The sequence below is a fragment of the Oncorhynchus keta genome, chromosome 22 (genome assembly GCF_023373465.1).
Source record: "Oncorhynchus keta strain PuntledgeMale-10-30-2019 chromosome 22, Oket_V2, whole genome shotgun sequence".
Taxonomy (NCBI): Eukaryota; Metazoa; Chordata; class Actinopteri; order Salmoniformes; family Salmonidae; genus Oncorhynchus; species Oncorhynchus keta.
This window is the reverse complement of record NC_068442.1, coordinates 38220304-38240820: the sequence shown is the minus strand read 5'-3', so window position 1 is coordinate 38240820 and position 20517 is coordinate 38220304. Positions and strand designations below refer to the sequence as shown.

General features: G+C 43.7%; 1 protein-coding gene across 20 annotated transcripts in view; it reads right to left on the bottom strand.

The window, feature by feature from the left end:
• The window catches only part of LOC118401430 (polyamine-transporting ATPase 13A3-like), a 57668-nt gene that overhangs the window by 23389 nt on the left and 13762 nt on the right, over positions 1–20517 (bottom strand). For all 20 annotated transcript variants that reach the window (XR_008075560.1, XR_008075562.1, XR_008075569.1 and 17 more), the window contains 9 exons: positions 4367–4444; positions 3925–4098; positions 3171–3350; positions 2921–2991; positions 2694–2777; positions 2073–2142; positions 1214–1348; positions 516–588; positions 55–186 (listed from right to left, as the gene is read on the bottom strand). Coding sequence is in view for 4 of the 20 variants with exons in the window: in XM_035798922.2 (XP_035654815.1) it covers positions 55–186; positions 516–588; positions 1214–1348; positions 2073–2142; positions 2694–2777; positions 2921–2991; positions 3171–3350; positions 3925–4098; positions 4367–4417 (970 nt within the window). In the remaining 16 variants the exon portion in view is untranslated. The remainder of the gene's footprint in view (positions 1–54; positions 187–515; positions 589–1213; positions 1349–2072; positions 2143–2693; positions 2778–2920; positions 2992–3170; positions 3351–3924; positions 4099–4366; positions 4445–20517) is intronic.

The following is a 20517-nucleotide window of genomic DNA, read 5'->3' as shown; positions in this document are numbered from 1 at the left end:
TTTGGCAAGTGACCAGCAGTGAGAGAGCGAGAAGGCAGAATCTCCAAGTCTCACCTGTCAGCATGCTCTCGTTGACGATGCAGGTGCCGCTGATCAGCACTGCGTCGCAGGGCATAATGGTCCCATTGCTAGGGATGACCATGACGTCGCCGGGCACCAGGTCAGTGGACAGGGCCTCCTCGATGTCTATTAGGATTCAACAGAGGGGAGAGCAGGTGTGGAGAGAGGAGGAGAATGCAGGGAAAGTACAGAGGGAGAGAGGAGTGGAAGGAAGGGAGGAGGATAAAAGAGAGGTATTCTGTGCGTCAGAGCCCCAGTCTTGTTCAGAACATCTCTCATTACTCACGCCCTTCTGGGCAGCAGGGGGAAAATGCTGAGGCATCACATGCACAGCCTGAGCCTGCTGTGGGAGCGCACACACACACACACACACACACGGATAAGTGTGCCGTTCTACTGGTGAATTGAACACTAGTCAAAGTGCATGAAATCTTAGTGAGTTATATTAGACAAACCGTTGCTGGCTCTGCAGACTGAAACTCGGACAATACTGTGTGCTGACACCATGTCATGAAGCGTGACGTATTGCTGAAAAGGAGAGAACAGCCAATAACCATAACCACACATCAGGTGCTACAAAAACAGTTAATAGATTCTCAATGTCCCTTGAAATTCCCAGAGAAGACTTTGCTGCCCCCTCCCCATCCATCCAACCTCTCTTTATCTCCCTCTTCCATATGCTGTGTGATTTTAAGGGGGCGATCTCCTTTGTGTAAACCTAGGGCCCCAGGTGAAGCCTCCACCCCTTCACCACCCTCCATCTCTCTACTTATGCAGTGTGATTGTAACGGGGTGAACCCAGGGCCCTAGAGTGGGGAGGGGGCTAAACGTCTGTTTTAGTCCAGATGAGCCTAATTCAGCATGGTTCCAGCCAGTTCAGAAAGGCCCCAGACTCACCTTTTGATTATTGAATAAATTTTTCCAAATTGTGGAAGGAATAATAAGATTGGGGATGAGAAGGGTTGAGAAAGAGAGGACAGACAAAAAGGGATAGATCAAAATCAAAGTTTAGTTATTTGTCACGTGCGCTGAATAGACCTTACAGTGAAATGCTTACTTACAGGCTCTAACCAATAGTGTGGAGAAAAAAAAAGTGTGTGTGTGTAGGTAAGTAAAGAAATAAGAGGAGACCAAGGGGCGGGGACAGACATACCTTTTTGATGGTGTACAGCGAGGTAGCTATGGAAATGACCGACATAAAGACGATGGCTGCGGCATAGTAGTAGTACTCATCAGCGCTCCACAGGATCACACTGAAGAGCTGGAAGATGTAGAAAGGGTTGAGGACCTGCAGGAGGGAAGGAAAGGAGGGAAATAAAGAAAGAGGCATGTCAAACAACTTCTTCAAAACAACAAGCTGCAACAAGACATCCACTTTGACATTTACTAGAATAATGCCTGATTAAGCCCTATAGCAGGCTAACCATAATATGTCATGTTTGGCTCAATAGTGGGAAAAGGGTATAAATGTGAAATAGCTCTGGACACATATGGGTCAATGTGTTTCTTTATACAGAGTGAGGGAGACAGACAGAGCACAGAGACATGGAGACTGTCGCAGAGACCGTGGGGTCAAAGAGAGCGAGAGAGACATCAGAGAAATAGAAAGACAATAAGGAGCGGAGTGGAATTGCGGAGGTGGAAAATGCTGTTTTTACTGCCATTGTTGGCCCTGTTCACAGTGTTCACTCATTAGACTAAAGACAACCTCCCTGCAACAACTCAGAATCTAAATCTGTCTGGTCAGAAAAAAAAGCTTAAAGCCAAGTTGGCTTCCATTCAACAGAACTTTCCCATTAAAATGCCAGGCACAGGAGTTCATTATCTTGATCATTATATCTCAGCTAAATGAGCTATTGATTTTGATAGGCACCTTTGGATGTAAATAATTCATATAGACTTATGTTATCAATTAAGTGTCAGAGAAAATGAGCTCTGGTAAGAAAATCAAGCATCCTTTAAGTAGTGGGTATGAACACCTTATTCACATTTACACCCAAAACCTCTCATACCTCTTTGATTAGAAGCTTGAAAACTGAAGGCACTTTCACTGCAATTTCATTCACTCCGAAAAACAGTCTCCTGTGGGAAAGCACGAGAGAACAAAGGTTTAACATTTACAGTTCAAACTAACAACTCATTCAACTTTATAACAAATGTTTCTCTCACACACACAGACACAATGTGTCTAATAAAACTATTGATAAGGTGTGACACTGACAGTGCTACACACTCTCTCCCTCCATCTAGAGGCTGGGTGAGTGACACATGGGGAACAGAAGGCCAGCTCTGAGCAGACTGACACACAATAGGGCTATTAGAAGGTGTTGTCAGGGCTGTGTGAGGTGACTGGGTGTCTAAAGTGACAGAGAGGCTGCTGTGACCTGCAGTATCTGCTTTCAACTGTGAAGGCTGGCAGTGGGGGATGGGGGTAATGAATCTACCGTAGGAAGGCCAGGGTTAAGTGTAATAGAGTAACAATATACATGTTGCGGGTATCAGTACCACCTTTGAGTGACTTAGCTAATGCACCAAAACCAAGCATTCCTATGGGGTGAATTTAACCTCAACACATCACATTGCTCAAACCATCATGGCCTTCCACTCTGTACAAGGTGTTTGGTATAAGTTACCTGTACTCCTGCTGGTTGCTGGTGAGCCCCGTGCTGTGCTCTGAGTGGACGGTGGAACAGGTCACCTCCCGGTCCTCCAGGCCCCTGTGAGTGTGTGTGTGTGTGTGTGTGAGTGAAAGAAGGGAAACGAGGCCTCCATTAGAACATTTGCTTGGACATGCATTACACAAACCATTTGGAAAGTATCCAGGTCACTGGCTATAATAATGGTCTGTTAAATTGCTTACGTTAATACTTCAAAATTGTGGACCTCGTCGTTCCAGTAGTACTTTGTGCTATGGAGTGTAAAATAGCGAATCTGAAGGGAGAAAGAAATAAGAATGTTAGCAAAAATAACTAAGGCAGAAACTTTTCCCTCCCCATTTCATTGACCATAAAGATGTATACTTTTGAGCGTGAGCGTTTGTGAGAAAGAAACCAGTAAAGAAAGCAAAAAGACAGATGTGTGTTATTGTGTGTGCCATCGCGTGGTATTACCTGAGTGGGTTGGTACTCTGCGTACTTCCTGATTAACTCCTGGGTGAAGCCGTCCGAGGGGTGGGGGGAGTGTCCATTGGTCATGGGGGGAGTGGTCTGGGTCTCCAGGCTGTCAAAGGGGTTTCTTCCAGGGGCCAGCATCACACGCACCTTGGCCAGGAACCAGCGCTTAAAGTCATCCTGAGACACACACGTACCATCAGCGGTGACAGGTTCTCTGGGATTCACGTATTTGGACAGTGAAGCTAAATTTCCTTCGTATGTGAAGAGCCTACGACTCAGTGAAGGACATTTAGATTTTGATGCATTATACATGTTTGTACAGGTGGTGCAAAAAGTCAGATTGACACCTTAAGTCAACTTCTCTCATATCCTATAGTAGTAAGGAACATGAATATGATTGATAAGATTCCCAATAAGTATTGAATGGTGACATGTGTCCTGAAAGTGGCCATTGTGATTACCATGGAAGTTTCGATGCTAATTGTTTACCTCACATTTTTTGTTGAATGTTGGCTGTATTTCATGAACCTACACAAATCCAGTGTCAGGAAATCCTTATAAACTTTTGCTCATGGGTGTGGAGATGTGTGGTTATTAAGGATTGTCCAATAACACATGACTTATGTTTGAATAAGACAACACTTAATTAAGGACTAATAAGATACTTAAAAATACACTAACGAACTACAAATTGGTGGCTGATATGTCTACTTTAAAATGAAGTCTTATGAAAATATTCAGAATGGCTTACGGTTGATTGGAGCAGCACCACTTCGGCCTCTCTGACGGTGGTCCGGGTGCAGGTGGCCTTCACACACCATTCTGGCATCCAGTAGAGCAGCAGCAGGAGGAAACCCCCTGTACACAGCACCCCCAGGCTCACCACTGCCACACGCCACCGACACACACGGTACCCCTGGAGCTCCTAGCGGGGGCCAGAGGGGACGGTTAAAATGGCAGTTCATATGGGGTCATCAGGGGAGTTTGAGTCAAGTTTTAACATGAGGTCGTATCCCATTTGATTTGAATAAACTATTAGGCGTTGGCATATGTTGCAATTCAGAGCGAGAGAGAGAGCGGGAAAGAAATTGCGAGAGAGCAGGAGGGGTAGAAAGAGCGGGAGGGAAAGAAAGAGCGGGAGGGAAAAGAAAGAGCGGGAGGGAAAGAACTCAAGGTAAAATAAGAAAACACACCATCTCATCCTCCTCATCCTTATTCACAATCTTCAGTTCTTCCTTCTCCATTCTGCAGATAAGTCACCAAGGCCACAGCTTCATTGAAACAAGAACACAATGACACCACTACATGAGAATGTGAGTCTTCCCCAGTACGAGAGGAAAAGTATATCCCAGAGTATGTGTCCAACCCAGTGCATACCAGAACATGAATCAACCACACCACTAGTGTAGTGACTGAAACCAGAACCATATACACACAGACATCTGAATGAATGATGAACTAGAATAGACCAGACAGGGCTTGAATATTTGGGAGCAAACATTAGGGTTGGCAATTGCCAGGGACCTCACGATACGATATAATCACAATTCTTAGGTGCCAATACAATATGTATTTGATACTGAAATATTATTGTGATTTGGATGTTCCAAACATATTACTCACTATTAGGGTTGCACATTTTGGGGAATATTCAGGAGGTGGAAACCATGTGGGAATTAACGGGAATATATGGGAATTAATATTAATACCATTTAAAAAGTAGATGTTTATTTACATTGGATATTTTTACCATATAATATATGAGAGAAACAAACATTTTACCTTATCATAAGTACACATAATTGCAAATGATTAAATCCTTCCAAAAAAACAACAAAAAAAACAGTTACTAACTGAACTTTAATTAAATTAGTTGACTCTTCACATGGGATGATTTCACTGAACAAAAAAAGGGAGTATTGAATGATCCATTGCATCTCCCAAAAACGTTTTCAACATACATCTGTAAAATTCCTTAACTATTTATCTGTAGATGGAATTGTATTTGGGGAAACATTTTTTATTCTAATCTTTACAGGAAAATGCCACGGGCACCATCTGATGTGTGGAGACATTTCACTGCAGCTAATGTAGAAGGAAAAGCTGTGTACATTTGCAAATACTGTGCTAAATCATGTGTGAAGAATGCAACAAAGATGCGGAATCTGGCCAAGTGGATAAAGTTCCCTCAGTGCTCACAACAAGCAACCTCTGACAAAAAGTCCCGCTACTTCTATTCGAGGTGAAAAAGATTAATCAGTTACCTTATCGATAGCAACAGATCATGACACGCCTGGATTCAGCCTAAGTGTTGTAGGCTCAATGGAGGAACGTAGTCAGAAATGCCGATGATTGTCTCGCTCAAGCTGTGTATCGCAACTGGTTCACCTCTGATGCTCACAGGCAAGGCCTATTGGAAGAGATTTCTGAATGTTCTTCACCCAGCATACACCCCTCCAACCAGACATGCTTAATCTACTTATTTGCTGGAGGCAGAGTTCAACAGAGTTGCTTGACCTTCACTTGAAATCATAGAGACAGCAGAATGTATTGCAGTCATCTCTGATGGGTGGTCGAATGTTCGTGGGTAAGGAATAATTAACTACATCATCTCCACCCCTCAACCCAGCATTCTACAAGAGTAGAGACACAAGGGACAACAGACACACCGGACTCTACATTGCAGATGTCATCAATGACCTTGGACCACAGAAGGTATTTGCACTGGTGACAGACGATGCTGTGAACATGAAGGCTGCTTGGTCTAAAGTGGAGGAGTCCTACCCTCACATCACACCCATTGACTGTGCTGCTCATGCATTGAATCTGCTCCTCAAGGACATCATGGCACTGAAAACAATGGATACACTCTACAAGAGAGCCAAGGAAATGGTTTGGTATGTGAAGGGTCATCAAGTTATAGCTGCAATCTACCTCACCAAGCAAAGTGAGAAGAATAAAAGCAGCACATTGAAGCTGCCCAGCAACACCTGTTGGGGTGGTGTTGTCATCATGTTTGACAGTCTCCTGGAGGGGAAGGAGTCTCTCCAAGAAATGTCCATATCACAGTCTGCCGACATGAACAGCCCCATCAACAGGATCCTCCTGGATGATGTATTTTGGGAGAGAGTGGTAAGCAGCCTGAAACCTATAGCAGTAGCCATTGCACAGATTGAGGGAGACAATGACATCCTGATGTTCAGACTCTGCTTGCAGATGTAGGAGAAGAAATCAGTACTGCCCTGCCCACTTAACTGTTGCTCCAAGCAGAGGAAACTATTGAAAGCAGTATTGAAATGCTTAAAAAAAGCGTGAAGACTTCTGCCTGAAGCCCATACACGCCACTATGTACATGTTGTACCCCAAGTATGCTGGCAAGAGCATCCTGTCTGGCGCAGAGATCAACAAGGCCTATGGTGTCATCACTACCTTGTCCCACCAGCTTGGCCTGGATGAGGGCAAGGTTCTTGACAGTCTGGCAAAGTACACTTCCAAGCAAGGGCTTTGGGATGGAGATACAATATGGCAGTCATTCCAAAATATCTCATCAGCCAGCTGTTGGAAGGGACTTTGTGGATCTGAGGCTCTTTCCCCTGTTGCCTCAATCATCCTCCAAATCCCACCAACATCAGCCACCTCAGAGCGCAACTGGTCCTTGTTTGGGAACACACACACACACGCACCAAAGCACGCAACATGCTGACCAATACAAGGGTTGAAAAATTGGTGGCCATCCGGGCAAATTTGAGGCTTTTTGAGCCTGACAACGAGCCAACCTCAACAAGGTTGGAAAGTGACAGTGAAGATGGTGTCAAGTCTGATGTTCAAGGTGGACATTGAGGAGGTCCAGGGAGAAGACATGGAAGCCTGAGAGGAAGACAACCAAATCTTTAGTTTCTAGACTATAATTTTACAGATGTATGTTGAAAACATTTTTGGGAGATGCAATGGATCATTGGGGATCATTCAATATTCCCTTTCTTTTGTTGTTCAGTGAAATCATCCCATGTGAAGAGTCAATTCATTTAATTAAAGTTCTATTCATAACTAAAAAGTTTGTTTTATTTCAATTGGAAGGATTTAATAATTTGCCATTATGTCTACTTATGATAAGGTAAAAGGTTTACGTTTCGGTCTCCATATGATATGGTAAATATATCAATGCAAAAAAACATCTACATTTAAATGGTATTAATATGCATATATTCCCACAGAAAGATTCCACATCTGAATATTCCATAGTCCCTTCCCTTGTCTCTAACCCTGGCGACCAAAATATGTTATCATGGTAAACTTTAATGTTTTTGAATAATACAAGTTCAGAATTTGCTTTTATGAGTAGTGCATGACCCTATGGTGGAAACCCATACAGTTGAAGTCAGAAGTTTACATACACATAGGTTGAAGTCATTAAAACTAAATTTTCAACCACTCCACAAATATCTTGTTAACAAGCTATAGTTTTGACAAGTCGGTTATGACATCTACTTTGTGCATGACACAAGATATTTTTCCAACAATTGTTTACAGACAGATTATTTTTCTTATAATTCACTGTATCATTCCAGTGGGTCAGAAGTTTACATACACTAAGTTCACTGTGCCTTTAAACAGCTTGGAAAATGCCAGAAAATGAGGTCATGGCTTTAGAAGCTTCTGATCGAGTCAATTGGAGGTGTACCTGTGGATGTATTTCAAGGCCTACCTTTAAACTCTGTGCCTCTTTGCTTGACATCATGGGAAATCAAAAGAAAACCTCAAAAAATAAAATTGTAGACCTCCACAAGTCTGGTTCATCCTTGGGAGCAATTTCCAAATGCCTGAAGGTACCACGTTCATCTGTACAAACAATAGTACGCAAGTATAAACACCATGGGACCACGTAGCCGTCACACCACTCAGGAAGGAGACGTGCTCTGTCTCCTAGAGATGAACGTACTCTGGTGCAAAAAGTGCAAATCAATCCCAGAACAACAGCAAAGGACCTTGTGATGATGCTGGAGGAAACGGGTACAAAAGTATCGATATCCACAGTAAAACGAGTCCTATATCGACATAACCTGAAAGGCCGCTCAGCAAGGAAGAAGCCACTGCTCCAAAACCACCATAAAAAAAGCCAGACTACGGTTTGCAACTGCACATGGGGACAAAGATAGTACTTTTTGGAGAAATGTCCTCTAGTCTGATGAAACAAAAATAGAACAGTTTGACCATAATGACGATCCTTATGTTTGGAGGAAAAAGGGGGAAGCTTTGCAAGCCGAAGAACCCCATCCCAAACGTGAAGCACGGGGGTGGCAGCATCATGTTGTGGGGGTGCTTTGCTGCACTCCAAAAAATAGATGATATCATGAGGAAGACAAATTCTGTGGATATATTGAAGCAACATCTCAAGACATCAGTCAGGAATTTAAAGCTTGGTTGCAAATGTGTCTTCCAAATGGAAAATGACCCCAAGCATACTTCCAAAGTTGTGGCAAAATGGCTTAAATCAAGGTATTAAGTCAAGGTATTGGAGTGGCCATCACAAAGCCCTGACCTCAATCCCATGGACATTTTGTGGGCAGAATTGAAAAGGAATGTGAGCAAGGAGGCCTACAAACCTGACTCAGTTACACCAACTCTGTCAGGAGGAATGGACCAAAATTCACCCAACTTATTGTGGGAAGCTTGTGGAAGGCTACCTAAAACATTGGACCCAAGTTACACAATTTCGGGATAGAAGTCCAGTGAAACTGGAGGGCTCGCAATTCAAACAAATAATCATACAATTATGGATATTAAACATTTTAGGTACACACATGTAATATAAGCTGAAAGCTTAAATTCTTGTTAATGTAACTGCACTGTCCGATTTACAGTAGCTATTACAGCGAAAACATGCTTTGCGATTGTTTGAGGACGGCGCTCCACGTCAAAATATTTTTACACCAGCACAGGTTTCATACATTCAAAACTCACTTTTTGAAAATCTTCTACTGATTTGTCATCCAAAAGGGTCCCAGCTATAACACGTCATGTTATGTTAGATAAAATCCTTCTTTATATCCCAAAAAGTCTTTAGTTGGTGACATCGATTTGAGTAATCCACTCAATCAACATGCAGAGAAAGGAATCCGAAAAACTACCCCTACAACTTTGTCTCAACAAGTCAAAATACATTTCTATTTCCGCCTCAGATACCCTAAAATGTAATCAAACTATAATATTTCTTATGGAAAGTAGTATGGTCAATAGGAAACCGATTTTAGCAGGTGCGTCCTGTCTTCATGGAGCGAGCAAACACGAATTTCCAAGACTGTGTCCCTGTACTAAAACTGATTTCATATTTGTTTTTCAAGTTACAAGCCTGAAACCTTGAACATAGATGCTGACACCCTGTGGAAGCCATAGGAAATGCATCCAGGGAGCAAATTTTCAATATTAACTTTTGCTTGCCTTTTGAAGAGGATTCTCTAACATATCTATTGTGTTATATTCTCCTACATTATTTTTAAATTTCTACAAACATCAGTGTTTTCTTTCCAATGGCACCAATTGCATATCTTGGCGTCAGGACCTGAGCAACAGTTTACTTTGGGCACGTCATTCAGACAAATTTTGAAAAAAAGGGGCCTAGCCCTAAGAAGTCAATGTGATGAAAGAAATAAAAGCTGAAATAAATCATTCTCTACTATTATTCTGACATTTCACATTCTTAAAATAATGTGGTGATTCCAACGGACCTAAGACAGGGAATTTTTACTAGGATTAAATGTCAGGAATTGTGAAAAACTGAGTTTAAATGTATTTGGCTAAGGTGTATGTAAACTTCCGACTTCAACTGTACATACAATTTAGTGATTTCAAATGGGCCTTTCTCCATTCTGATTGTTTTATACTGTTCAACTTTAACTTACAAATCATTTTCAGCATTTCCTGCACTCATTTGAAATCATTTCCACACTGCCACGTAGGGCTGCACGATATGTGCAAACAATCTAATCCTTATTTTAACAAAGAAGGCGTGGTCAGTACAGGTGCATCAAAGCTGGGACCGAGAGAGAGAAGCTGTTTTTCAAACTCAAGGCCATTAGACTGCTAAACAGCAATCACTAACTCCAAGAGGCTGCTGCCTACATTGAGACCCAATCACTGGACACTTTAATAAATGGATCACTGGTCACTTTAAACTACACGACTTTCAATAATGTTTACATATCTTACATTACTCAAATGTATATACTGTATTTTATACAATCTACTGCACCTTGCCTACGCCGCTCAGCCATCTCTCATCCATATACATAATCTCATTCTGTCAGCGTATGCGCTACTGATGTTTAAGTCAGGTGCAGGAGAGTAGATCATTGTGATCAGGCGCACTCTTTATTTGGGCAGAAGCACAACAAATGGACGCAACAGCGTCAAACCTCCAGGCATAAATAAAAGACAAATGCGCAAAATAGCGTCACAAAACAAACAAAATAACCCAACCTCCTATGGGTTACAAACAAATACGCAGGGGGGGAAATAACCAGACTGGCGCGGCACACTGAACATGTAACAAAAACAATTCCACACAAGGACATGGGGGGGGGGGAACAGAGAAATATATATATATATATATATACACACACAATGTGATTAGGAAATGTAAACCAGGTGTGCGGGGAACAAGACAAAACAAATGGAAAAAATGAAAAATGTAGCGGAGATGGCTAGAAGGCCGGTGACGCTGAACGCTGCCCGAACAAGGAGAGGAGCTGACTTCGGTGGAAGTCGTGACACATTCACCCATTTAAATTTGTGTGTATTAGGTAGTTGTTGGGGAAATGTTAGATTACTTGTTAGATATTACTGCACTGTCGGAATTAGAAGCACAAGCATTTTGCTACACTCTCATTAACATCTCCTAACCATGTGTATGTGACCAATAACATTTGATTTTGAAGTAGTGACGTAATCTATAAAAACGGACGTTACACACAGCGTATAACATTTAACAAAACAAACATTCAAATACCGCTATAAAGTAAAAACCCAAACCGGTCCGAGCATCAATACCTGTATATCGTAAAATATGGTACACCGCCCAGCCCTAGTATCACATTCTAAAATGAAGCAGTGTTGCACAGGAACACTCTTCTTCTTTCCAAACTAAACTCAGCAAAAAAATAAATGTCCCTTTTCTGTCCCTGTCTTTCAAAGATAATTTGTAAAAATCCAAATAACTTCACAGATCTTCATTGTAAAGGGTTTAAACACCGTTTCCCATGCTTGTTCAAAGAACCATAAACAACTAATGACTGTGCACCTGTGGAACGGTCGTTAAGATACTAACACCTTTCAGACAGTAGGCAATTAAGGTCACATTTATGAAAACTTTGGACACGAGAGAGGCCTTTCTACTGACTCTGAAAAACCCCAAAAGAAAGATGTCCAGGGTCCCTTCTCACCTGCGTGAATGTGCCTTAGGCATGCTATAAGGAGACATGAGGATTGCAGATGTGGCCAGGGCAATAAATTGCAATGTCCATACTGTGAGATGCCTAAGACAGCACTACAGGGAGACAGGATGGACAGCTGATCGTCCTCGCAGTGGCAGACCACATGTAACACCTGCACAGGATCGGTACATCAGAAAAATCACACCTGCGGGACAGGTACAGGATGGCAACAACTGCCCAAGTTACCAGGAATGCACAATCCCTCAATCAGTGCTCAGACTGTCCGCAATAGGCTGACAGGCTGGAATGAGGGCTTGTAGGCCTATTGTAAGGCAGGTCCTCACCAAACATCACCGGCAACAACGTCACCTATGGGCACAAACCCACCATTGCTGGACCAGATAGGACTGGCAAAAAGTGCTCTTCACTGACATTTACATTTAAGTCATTTAGCAGACGCTCTTATCCAGAGCGACTTACAAATTGGTGCATTACCTTATGACATCCAGTGGAACAGCCACTTTACAATAGTGCATCTAAATCTTTTAGGGGGAGGGGGGGTGAGAAGGATTACTTATCCTATCCTAGGTCGAGTCGCGGTTTTGTCTCACCAGGGGTGATGGTCGGATTTGCATTTATCGTCGAAGGAATGAGCGTTACGCCGAGGCTTGCACTCTAGAGCGGGATCGATTTGGAGGTGGGTTCGTCATGGTCTGGGGCAGTGTGACATAGCATCATCGGACTGAGCTTGTTTTCATTGCAGGCAATCTCAACGCTGTGCATTACAGGGAAGACGTCCTTCTCCTTCATGTGGTACCCTTCCTGCAGGCTCATCCTGACATGAGCCATACTGCTCGTTCTGTGCGTGATTTCCTGCAAGACAGGAATGTCAGTGTTCTGCCATGGCCAGCGAAGAGTCCGGATCTCAATCCCATTGAGCATGTCTGGGACCTGCTGGATCAGAGGGTGAGGGCTAGGGCCATTCCACCCAGAAATGTCCGGGAACTTGCAGGTGCCTTATTGAGAAATGTATTGAAAATAAACAAATATTACATTAAGTATTTCAGACCCTTAGTACTTTCTCCCCACTGTATACACACACACACACACACACACGTAACAAATCCAATGGATGATGCTGCCTCAAATTACCCCAGTGCTCTGCTTTGTGCATTGACTTCAGTGCAAACCATCCAGAAATGTTTAACAATGAGTGGCCTCAAAAGTCCCATACTGGTATACTGTCGACACTTGGGGTGCCCAACTAACTTTGCCCTGGGGGCTGCATTTGGTCTTCAATGAGGTCCGGAAGGCCGCACTGCAAATTGGTTATATTTCCTAGCGGTCAAAATTAGCAAAAAAATAGTGCTCTATTCATCGTTTTTGGAATTTCCGATGCTCACTAACGGTTTAGCTTTAATTTAGATGAGTATTAGCGAGCAGGACACAGTCAAGAAACTAAAGTCATTTTAAAAGTATCTCGAGTTTGTCCCCTTCCCCCAAACTACCAGCGGGCCGGCTTGGACCCTCTCTCGGGCTGGATCCAGCACTTATGAAATGTCTACTTGTCTTTAATACACCGCCCATGTCATTTCCACACACTAGAGGGTGACCTGCCCAGCTCCCAGCCGCCTGCCCGGGATCCTGACCTGCTGTTAAATAGTAGGAAGGGCTTGGTCCCAAGAAAAATATCCCGCTGTGTGCGAGGGGAAGAAAGGGCCAGAGAGCTGGGGGCAGATAAGATCAGGGCCGGGGGCCAGTGGCACAGGGCAGAGGCACGTTGCAAAGGGACGGCCCAACACCCAACCCACTGCTCCAGCCCCGACAGTCAGCCAGGGTCGGCCCCTCTGCTGGGCCCCCCTTCTTTGCTCCCTCTCTCCCCATCTTTTCCCTTGCGTCGCTCCATTGTTTATACGATGGCATGTTCTGCCAAAAGTCTTTTAAAGTGCTGCCGACCGGCCTCCCTCAGGCGTCTTTTTTTCTTCACCTTTGGGCCTTGAGAAAAGACAGTCCCTTGAGAGCACAGGCAAAGTGTCTGCTCAGAGGCCTTGTTGGGGTAGGAATAGTCTCTAGTCTGTACCATAGAGTGATCTACACTGTGTATGCAGAAGCAGGAGGCACCTGCTGTGTGCAATGCCTCAACGGGGCTCAACCTATATGTTGCTGCACAACTACGGAATCTATTTGATGTGTTTTTAGTAGACACACCTAATAAAAGTTGAGGCTTTCATGATTATAATAACCACTGGCAGCAAAAAGCTTGTCGGTTTCCAATGTTAACAGGCAAGCTTAATCCTGTAAGAGCAACAGAATTGGAGCCTTTTGTCCTTATGAGTGCTGTGGTGCGCACAGCCCCTGCTGCAGATATACATGAACTTATCGGGATTCTCTCCAGCATGATACGACACCAGCCCAGCGATGGTAAAACCCACCCTGTTTATGTTGGGGGTGTGTGTTTAAACGTGCATCTCCCTTGCTGCAGCTAATCACAGACATGCACGGGCTAGCCGGTTTCCCCCCTTAGCCCCCTCAGCAATTAGCCCAGATAAATAATCTGGCATTCCAGTACCACACTACCGGCACATGTACAAGGAGAGGATGGACCTCCCTCTGGGTCAACCAGGCTTGCGATTGTAAAAAAATAATTTAATAGCATTTTATTTATATTTTCATTGCTACCCAGTGCACCTGGCACAATGCTTTTTTAAATGTGGGGAATTTCAACCTTCTGCCGCCATACTCTGGTGGGCATCATGAAGTCTAACGCGGTCATCCATCCGGAAGCCTTCTGTCGTGACTTCCTGGTCCCTTGCTTTGGGCATCGCTTTGGGCATCATGTCAGGATATGTGATAAAACATTCCATGGGTTATTCGGTTGGATTTCAGTCTAGGGCTGATGTGTTGCTGGTGTTGGACGCTTTGATTGAAAGAAGACTATGTAAGGGAATGCAGTCACTTCATGACCAAAACACTGGGGAAGTTTTAGAGTGGAGCAATCAGGCCCATGGGAGGTAAGCTAATTGTTTTGAAACAGACTGTTGCTGCAGACACTACACATATAGTTGATTGAATAGATGTTTATTTAGCCAGCTGCACGTTCTGTAGCGTCTCTTGGTGCATCTATGATTCTCCTTTTATCGTTGGCTGTACTGGTTTATTCCAACTGCCCGTTGACCCTGACATTCCCCTTCCACACCGTCCTCTCTGGTACAGAGGCCTAGGTCAGGTTCAACTCATACAGGTGGCGGGAGCCTTCAAGATCATTGCAGAACACACGCACAGAGACTCCTGAGTCATCAGATGGGTGTTACTCAATGTCCCCCATGCCTCTTCTCTCTCCTTCTCAGCTGTCCTACAGGGCAGACCAGCTGTTTGGAAAGGAGCTTGTCATTGTCTGTGGGAGTGTTCATACTGGGTGTCACAGCTTCGCAACTCAGGTGCTCTCAGGTCAACCGACTGTCTATGCCTGTAGGACCCCGCATAGGCAAGCCCAGTCATATGCAAGCCCACGGTCATACAGTAGGGATACATAGACTGTCGGAGCTAGAAACACAAGCATTTGTCTTCACCTGCAACAACATCTGCTAAACACATGCATGTGACCAATAAAATTTGATTTGATTTTACTTAATTTCGGCAAACTCGAGTAGGACAGTGTTTGCTTGTGATGGGGGGGGGGAAATCGATAGTTGCGTATCCCAATGTTATTTTGAACGATATTATATAGATACTTTGACTGCATGTAGGGTTGCACATTTTGGGGAATATTCAGAGATGGACACTTTCCGTGGGATTTAACAGGAATATATGTACATTAATATTAATACCATTTAAAATGTTTTCTTTTGCATTGGACATATTTACCAGAGACAGAAACATAAAGGTAAAAGGTTTATCATAAGTAGACATAATTGGAAATTATTAAAACCTTCCAATAGAAATAAAAATATATATTTTGTTACGAATTGAACTTTAATTAAACGAGTTGACTATTCACATGGGATGATTTCACTGAACAACAAAAGGGAATATTGAATGATCACCAATGATCCATTGCATCTCCCAAAAACATTTTTAACATACATCTGTAAATTTATAGTCTAGAAACTAAAGATTTGGTTGTCTTCCTCTCAGGCTTCCATGTCTTCTCCCTGGACCTCCTCAATGTCCACCTCTTGAACATCAGACTCTGAGGTCTCATCTTCACTGTCACTTTCCATCCATGTTGACGATGGCTCGTTGTCAGGCTCAAAAAGCCTCAAATTTGCCCAGATGGCCACCAATTTTTCAACCCTTGTATTGGTCAGCCTGTTGCGTGCGTGTGTGTGTGTGTCAACAGGGGAAAGAGCCTCAGATCCACAAAGTCCCTTCCACCAGGTGGCTGATGAGATATGTTGGCATGACTGCCATATTGCATCTCCATCCCAAAGCCCTTGCTTGGAAGTGTACTTCACCAGACTGCCAAGAACCTTGCCCTCACGGTAGTGATGACACCATAGGTCTTGTTGATCTCTGCGCCAGACAGGATGTGCTTGCCAGCATACTTGGGGTCCAACATGTACGTAGCGGCGTGTATGGGCTTCAGGCAGAAGTCTTTGCGCTTTTTGATGTATTTCAAAACTGCAGTTTCTTGTGCTTGGAGCAACAGTTAAGTGGGCAGGGCAGTACGGATTTCTTCTCCTACATCTGCAAGCAGAGTCTGAACATCAGGATGGCATTGTCTCCCTCAATCTGTGCAATGGCTACTGCTATAGGTTTCAGGAGTTTCAGGCTGCTTACCACTCTCTCCCAAAATTATTCATCCAAGAGGATCCTATTGATGGGGCTGTTCATGTCGGCAGACTGTGATATAGCCATTTCTTGGAGAGACTCCTTCCCCTCCAGGAGACTGTCAAACATGATGGTAACACCACCCCAACGGGTGTCGCTGGGCAGCTTCAATGTGGTGCTCTTATTCTTCTCACTTTGATTGGTGAGGTATATTGCTGCTATAACTTGATGAAGCTTCAAATACCAAACCATTTCCTTGGCTCTCTTGTAGTGTATCCATTGTTTTCAGTGCCATGTCGTCCTTGAGGAGCAGATTCAATGCATGAGCAGCACAGCCAATGGGTGTGATGTGAGGGTAGAACTCCTCCACTTTAGACACTTTATTTTCACAGCATTGTCCGTCACCTGTGCAAATACCTTCTGTGGTTCAAGGTCATTGATGACTGCCTTCAGCTTATCTGCAATGTAGAGACCGGTGTGTCTGTTGTCCCTTGTGTCTGTGCTATTGTAGAATGCTGGTTGAGGGGTGGAGATGATGTAGTTAATTATTCCTTGCCCACGAACATTCGACCACCCATCGGAGATGATTGCAATACAGTCTGCCATCTCTGATTTGCTTGACCTTCACTTGAACTCTGTATCCATCAAATGATTAGATAAAGCATGTCTGGTTGGAGGGGTGTATGCTGGGTGAAGACAATTCAGAAATCTCTTCCAATACACCTTGCCTGTGAGCATCAGAGGTGAACCAGTTGCAATACACAGCTTTTGTCAGAGGTTGCTTGTTGTGAGAGCTAAGGGAACTTCATGGACTTGGCCAGATGATTCTACATCTTTGTTGCATTCTTCACATGTGATTTTGCACAGTATTTGCAAAATGTACGCAGCTTTTCCTTCTACATTAGCTGCAGTGAAATGTCTCTACACATCAGATAGTGCCCGTGGCATTTTCCTGTAAAGATTAGAAAAAAATGTATTAAGAAAATGAATAAATACAATTCCATGTACAGATAAATAGTTAAGCAGTTAGATAAAACTCCTTTGTAAGATAAATGTTTTTAAATGAAACATGTATGGAAACAGGTGAATTAACACTCAGTTAGCAGGCTCAAGCAAGCTAAAACCCACATGGTAGCAAAAACAAGCCAGCAGAAATTGTTAAAAGATTAAAAATTATTTAAACACACTTTCCTGTAGGCTACTATTTAATAGTTAACAAAAAATTGTGTCACAGAAAATATATTCACCCCACCCAGTATTGTAATCAAAACTTACCAGAAAGCATGTAATCCTTGGCTCAGACAGTGTAGTAGTGTGGGCTCAATAGCATCTTACTAGTGTGCAAGATCTTGAGAATCAGCTGTGCATGTGATGGAAGAATGCACTGTGCATGCAGAGGGTTGCAATTCCATTGAATTGGGGATAGTTTCACAAAACAATATCCAGCAAGACCTAGAATTGCCTTGTGTATCCCACAAAAAAAGTTAACTGTTATAAGCTAACTTTTGATGAATTTAAGCAAAATTCCACAAATTCCCGTGGAAAATGTCCAGAAATTTACAGGGAAAGTTTCCAATCCTTTGCAACCCTAAAAGGGACTTCCGCACATCACGGACAAACCTGCACCACCGCCCATGTTTTAAAACAGGCTAACGGACACACAGTTCCACAGGCAGATTGTAGTCATACTTCATGTTGCCTTTTCTACGAGTGACTCAAACAAAGCTTGGTTTTCTAACAACGTTCTGAGTGAAATCAGTTCAATACTTTCAAATAGGGCTGGGCGACATGACGATATACACTGCTCAAAAAAAAGGGAACACTTAAACACAATGTAACTCCAAGTCAATCACACTTCTGTGAAATCAAACATGCTGTTTGCAAATGGAATAGACAACAGGTGGAAATTATAGGCAATTAGCAAGACACCCCCAATAAAGGAATGGTTCTGCAGGTGGTGACCACAGACCACTTCTCAGTTCCTATGCTTCCTGGTTGATGTTTTGGTCACTTTTGAATGCTGGCGGTGCTTTCACTCTAGTGGTAGCATGAGAGGAAGTCTACAACCCACACAAGTGGCTCAGGCAGTGCACCTCATCCAGGATGGCACATCAATGCGAGCTGTGGCAAGAAGGTTTGCTGTGTCTGTCAGCGTAGTGTCCAGAGCAGGGAGGCGCTACCAGGAGACAGGCCAGTAAATCAGGAGACGTGGAGGAGGCTGTAGGAGGGCAACAACCCCGCAGCAGGTCCGCTACATCCGCCTTTGTGCAAGGAGGAGCACTGCCAGAGCCCTGCAAAATGACCCCCAGCAGTCCACAAATGCGCATGTGTCTGCTCAAACCGGTCAGAAACAGACTCCATGAGGGTGGTATGAGGGCCCGACGTCCACAGGTGGGGGTTGTGCTTACAGCCCAACACTGTGCAGGACGTTTGGCATTTGCCAGAGAACATCAAGATTGGCAAATTCGCCACTGGCGCCCTGTGCTCTTCACAGATGAAAGCAGGTTCACATTGAGCACATGTGACAGTCGTGACAGACTCTGGAGACGCCGTGGAGAACGTTCTTTGGGGGGGCCGCACAGCCCTCCATGTGCTCGCCAGAGGTAGCCTGACTGCCATTAGGTACCGAGATGAGATCCTCAGACCCCTTGTGAAACCATATGCTGGTGCGGTTGGCCCTGGCTTCCTCGTAATGCAAGACAATGCTAGACCTCATGTGGCTGGAGTGTGACAGCAGTTCCTGCAAGAGGAAGGCATTGATGCTATGGACCGGCTCGCCCGTTCCCCAGACCTGAATCCAATTGAGCACATCTGGGACGTCATGGCTCGCTCCATCCACCAACGCCACGTTGCACCAGACTGTCCAGGAGTTGGCAGATGCTTTAGTCCAGGTCTGGGAGGAGATTCCCCAGGAGACCATCCGCCACCTCATCAGGAGCATGCCCAGGCGTTGTAGGGAGGTCATACAGGCACGTGGAGGCCACACACACACACACACACACACTACTGAGCCTCATTTTGACGTCTTTTAAGGACATTACATCAAAGGTGGATCGGCCTGTAGTGTGACTCCAAATCCAGACCTCCATGGGTTGATAAATTTGATTTCCATTGATAATTTGTGTGATTTTGTTGTCAGCACATTAAACTATGTAAAGAAAAAAGTATTTAATAAGAATGTCATTCATTCAGATCTAGGATGTGTTATTTTAGTGTTCCCTTTATTTTTTTGAGCAGTGTATATCGTGTGAGATATAAAAACGTCTATTGTTTCATATTATGCTCATCGTTTATTGTTGTGTTGTAAATCACACTTTACGGCAATATTTTGTCAATAGGACGATGCTTTGCGCTCTTACACAAGTGCCGTGTGGAAGGAAATTTGCAACACAAAAAAAACATGGAGTGAACATGACACAGAGCTCGTACCTAAAAGAGGGGCTACTTCGGTCGCATGGACATGATTTGGGTATGAAAAGTCTGACACGGACCAGAAATCCGTCCTCTGCAAAATATGCCGCAAAACGGTCCCGACAACAGGCTCAAACAACTACGCAAAAATCATGTGAAACGGTACGGAGAGTCTACGGATGAGACGCAAAAAGGTAGAGCTGAGAGCTCAAAACAAAACGCCCGTCTCAGACGTTGCAAAAGGGTTTTTGCCTGTGGCACAACATATGGCACGAAGATGGAAGGAGATAACAGCTGCCGTTACAACTTACATCTGCAAAAACATGGCCCCAAATGTACACGGTTGAGAAACGGGAGTTTCCTGAGTTGGTGCTAACACTAGATCCAAGATACCAAATGCAAATTGATATGTAACAAAACAACATGCAAAACAGGCAAGTCCCCAAACATATTTTTTAGGCCTATATTTATTTTGAAGTGTTTTCTATTTACCTTTTTAGATTAATACATCAATATATTTTGTTACATGCTTAATTGAAAATTTGCACAAAGGTTCTAAATAAAAGGAGAAATAATCAAAGGACTCTGTTCAGTCTTTACCCAGCAGGTTTGTTTTGTATTATTTAACACTTTTGTCCTAAATGTCACGAGTTTGTTCTCAGGATGAAAACAGTACACGCCAATCTATGGTTGAGCACTCTGTCATCGAGGAGGCTTTTCTTAGTCAGCAGCAA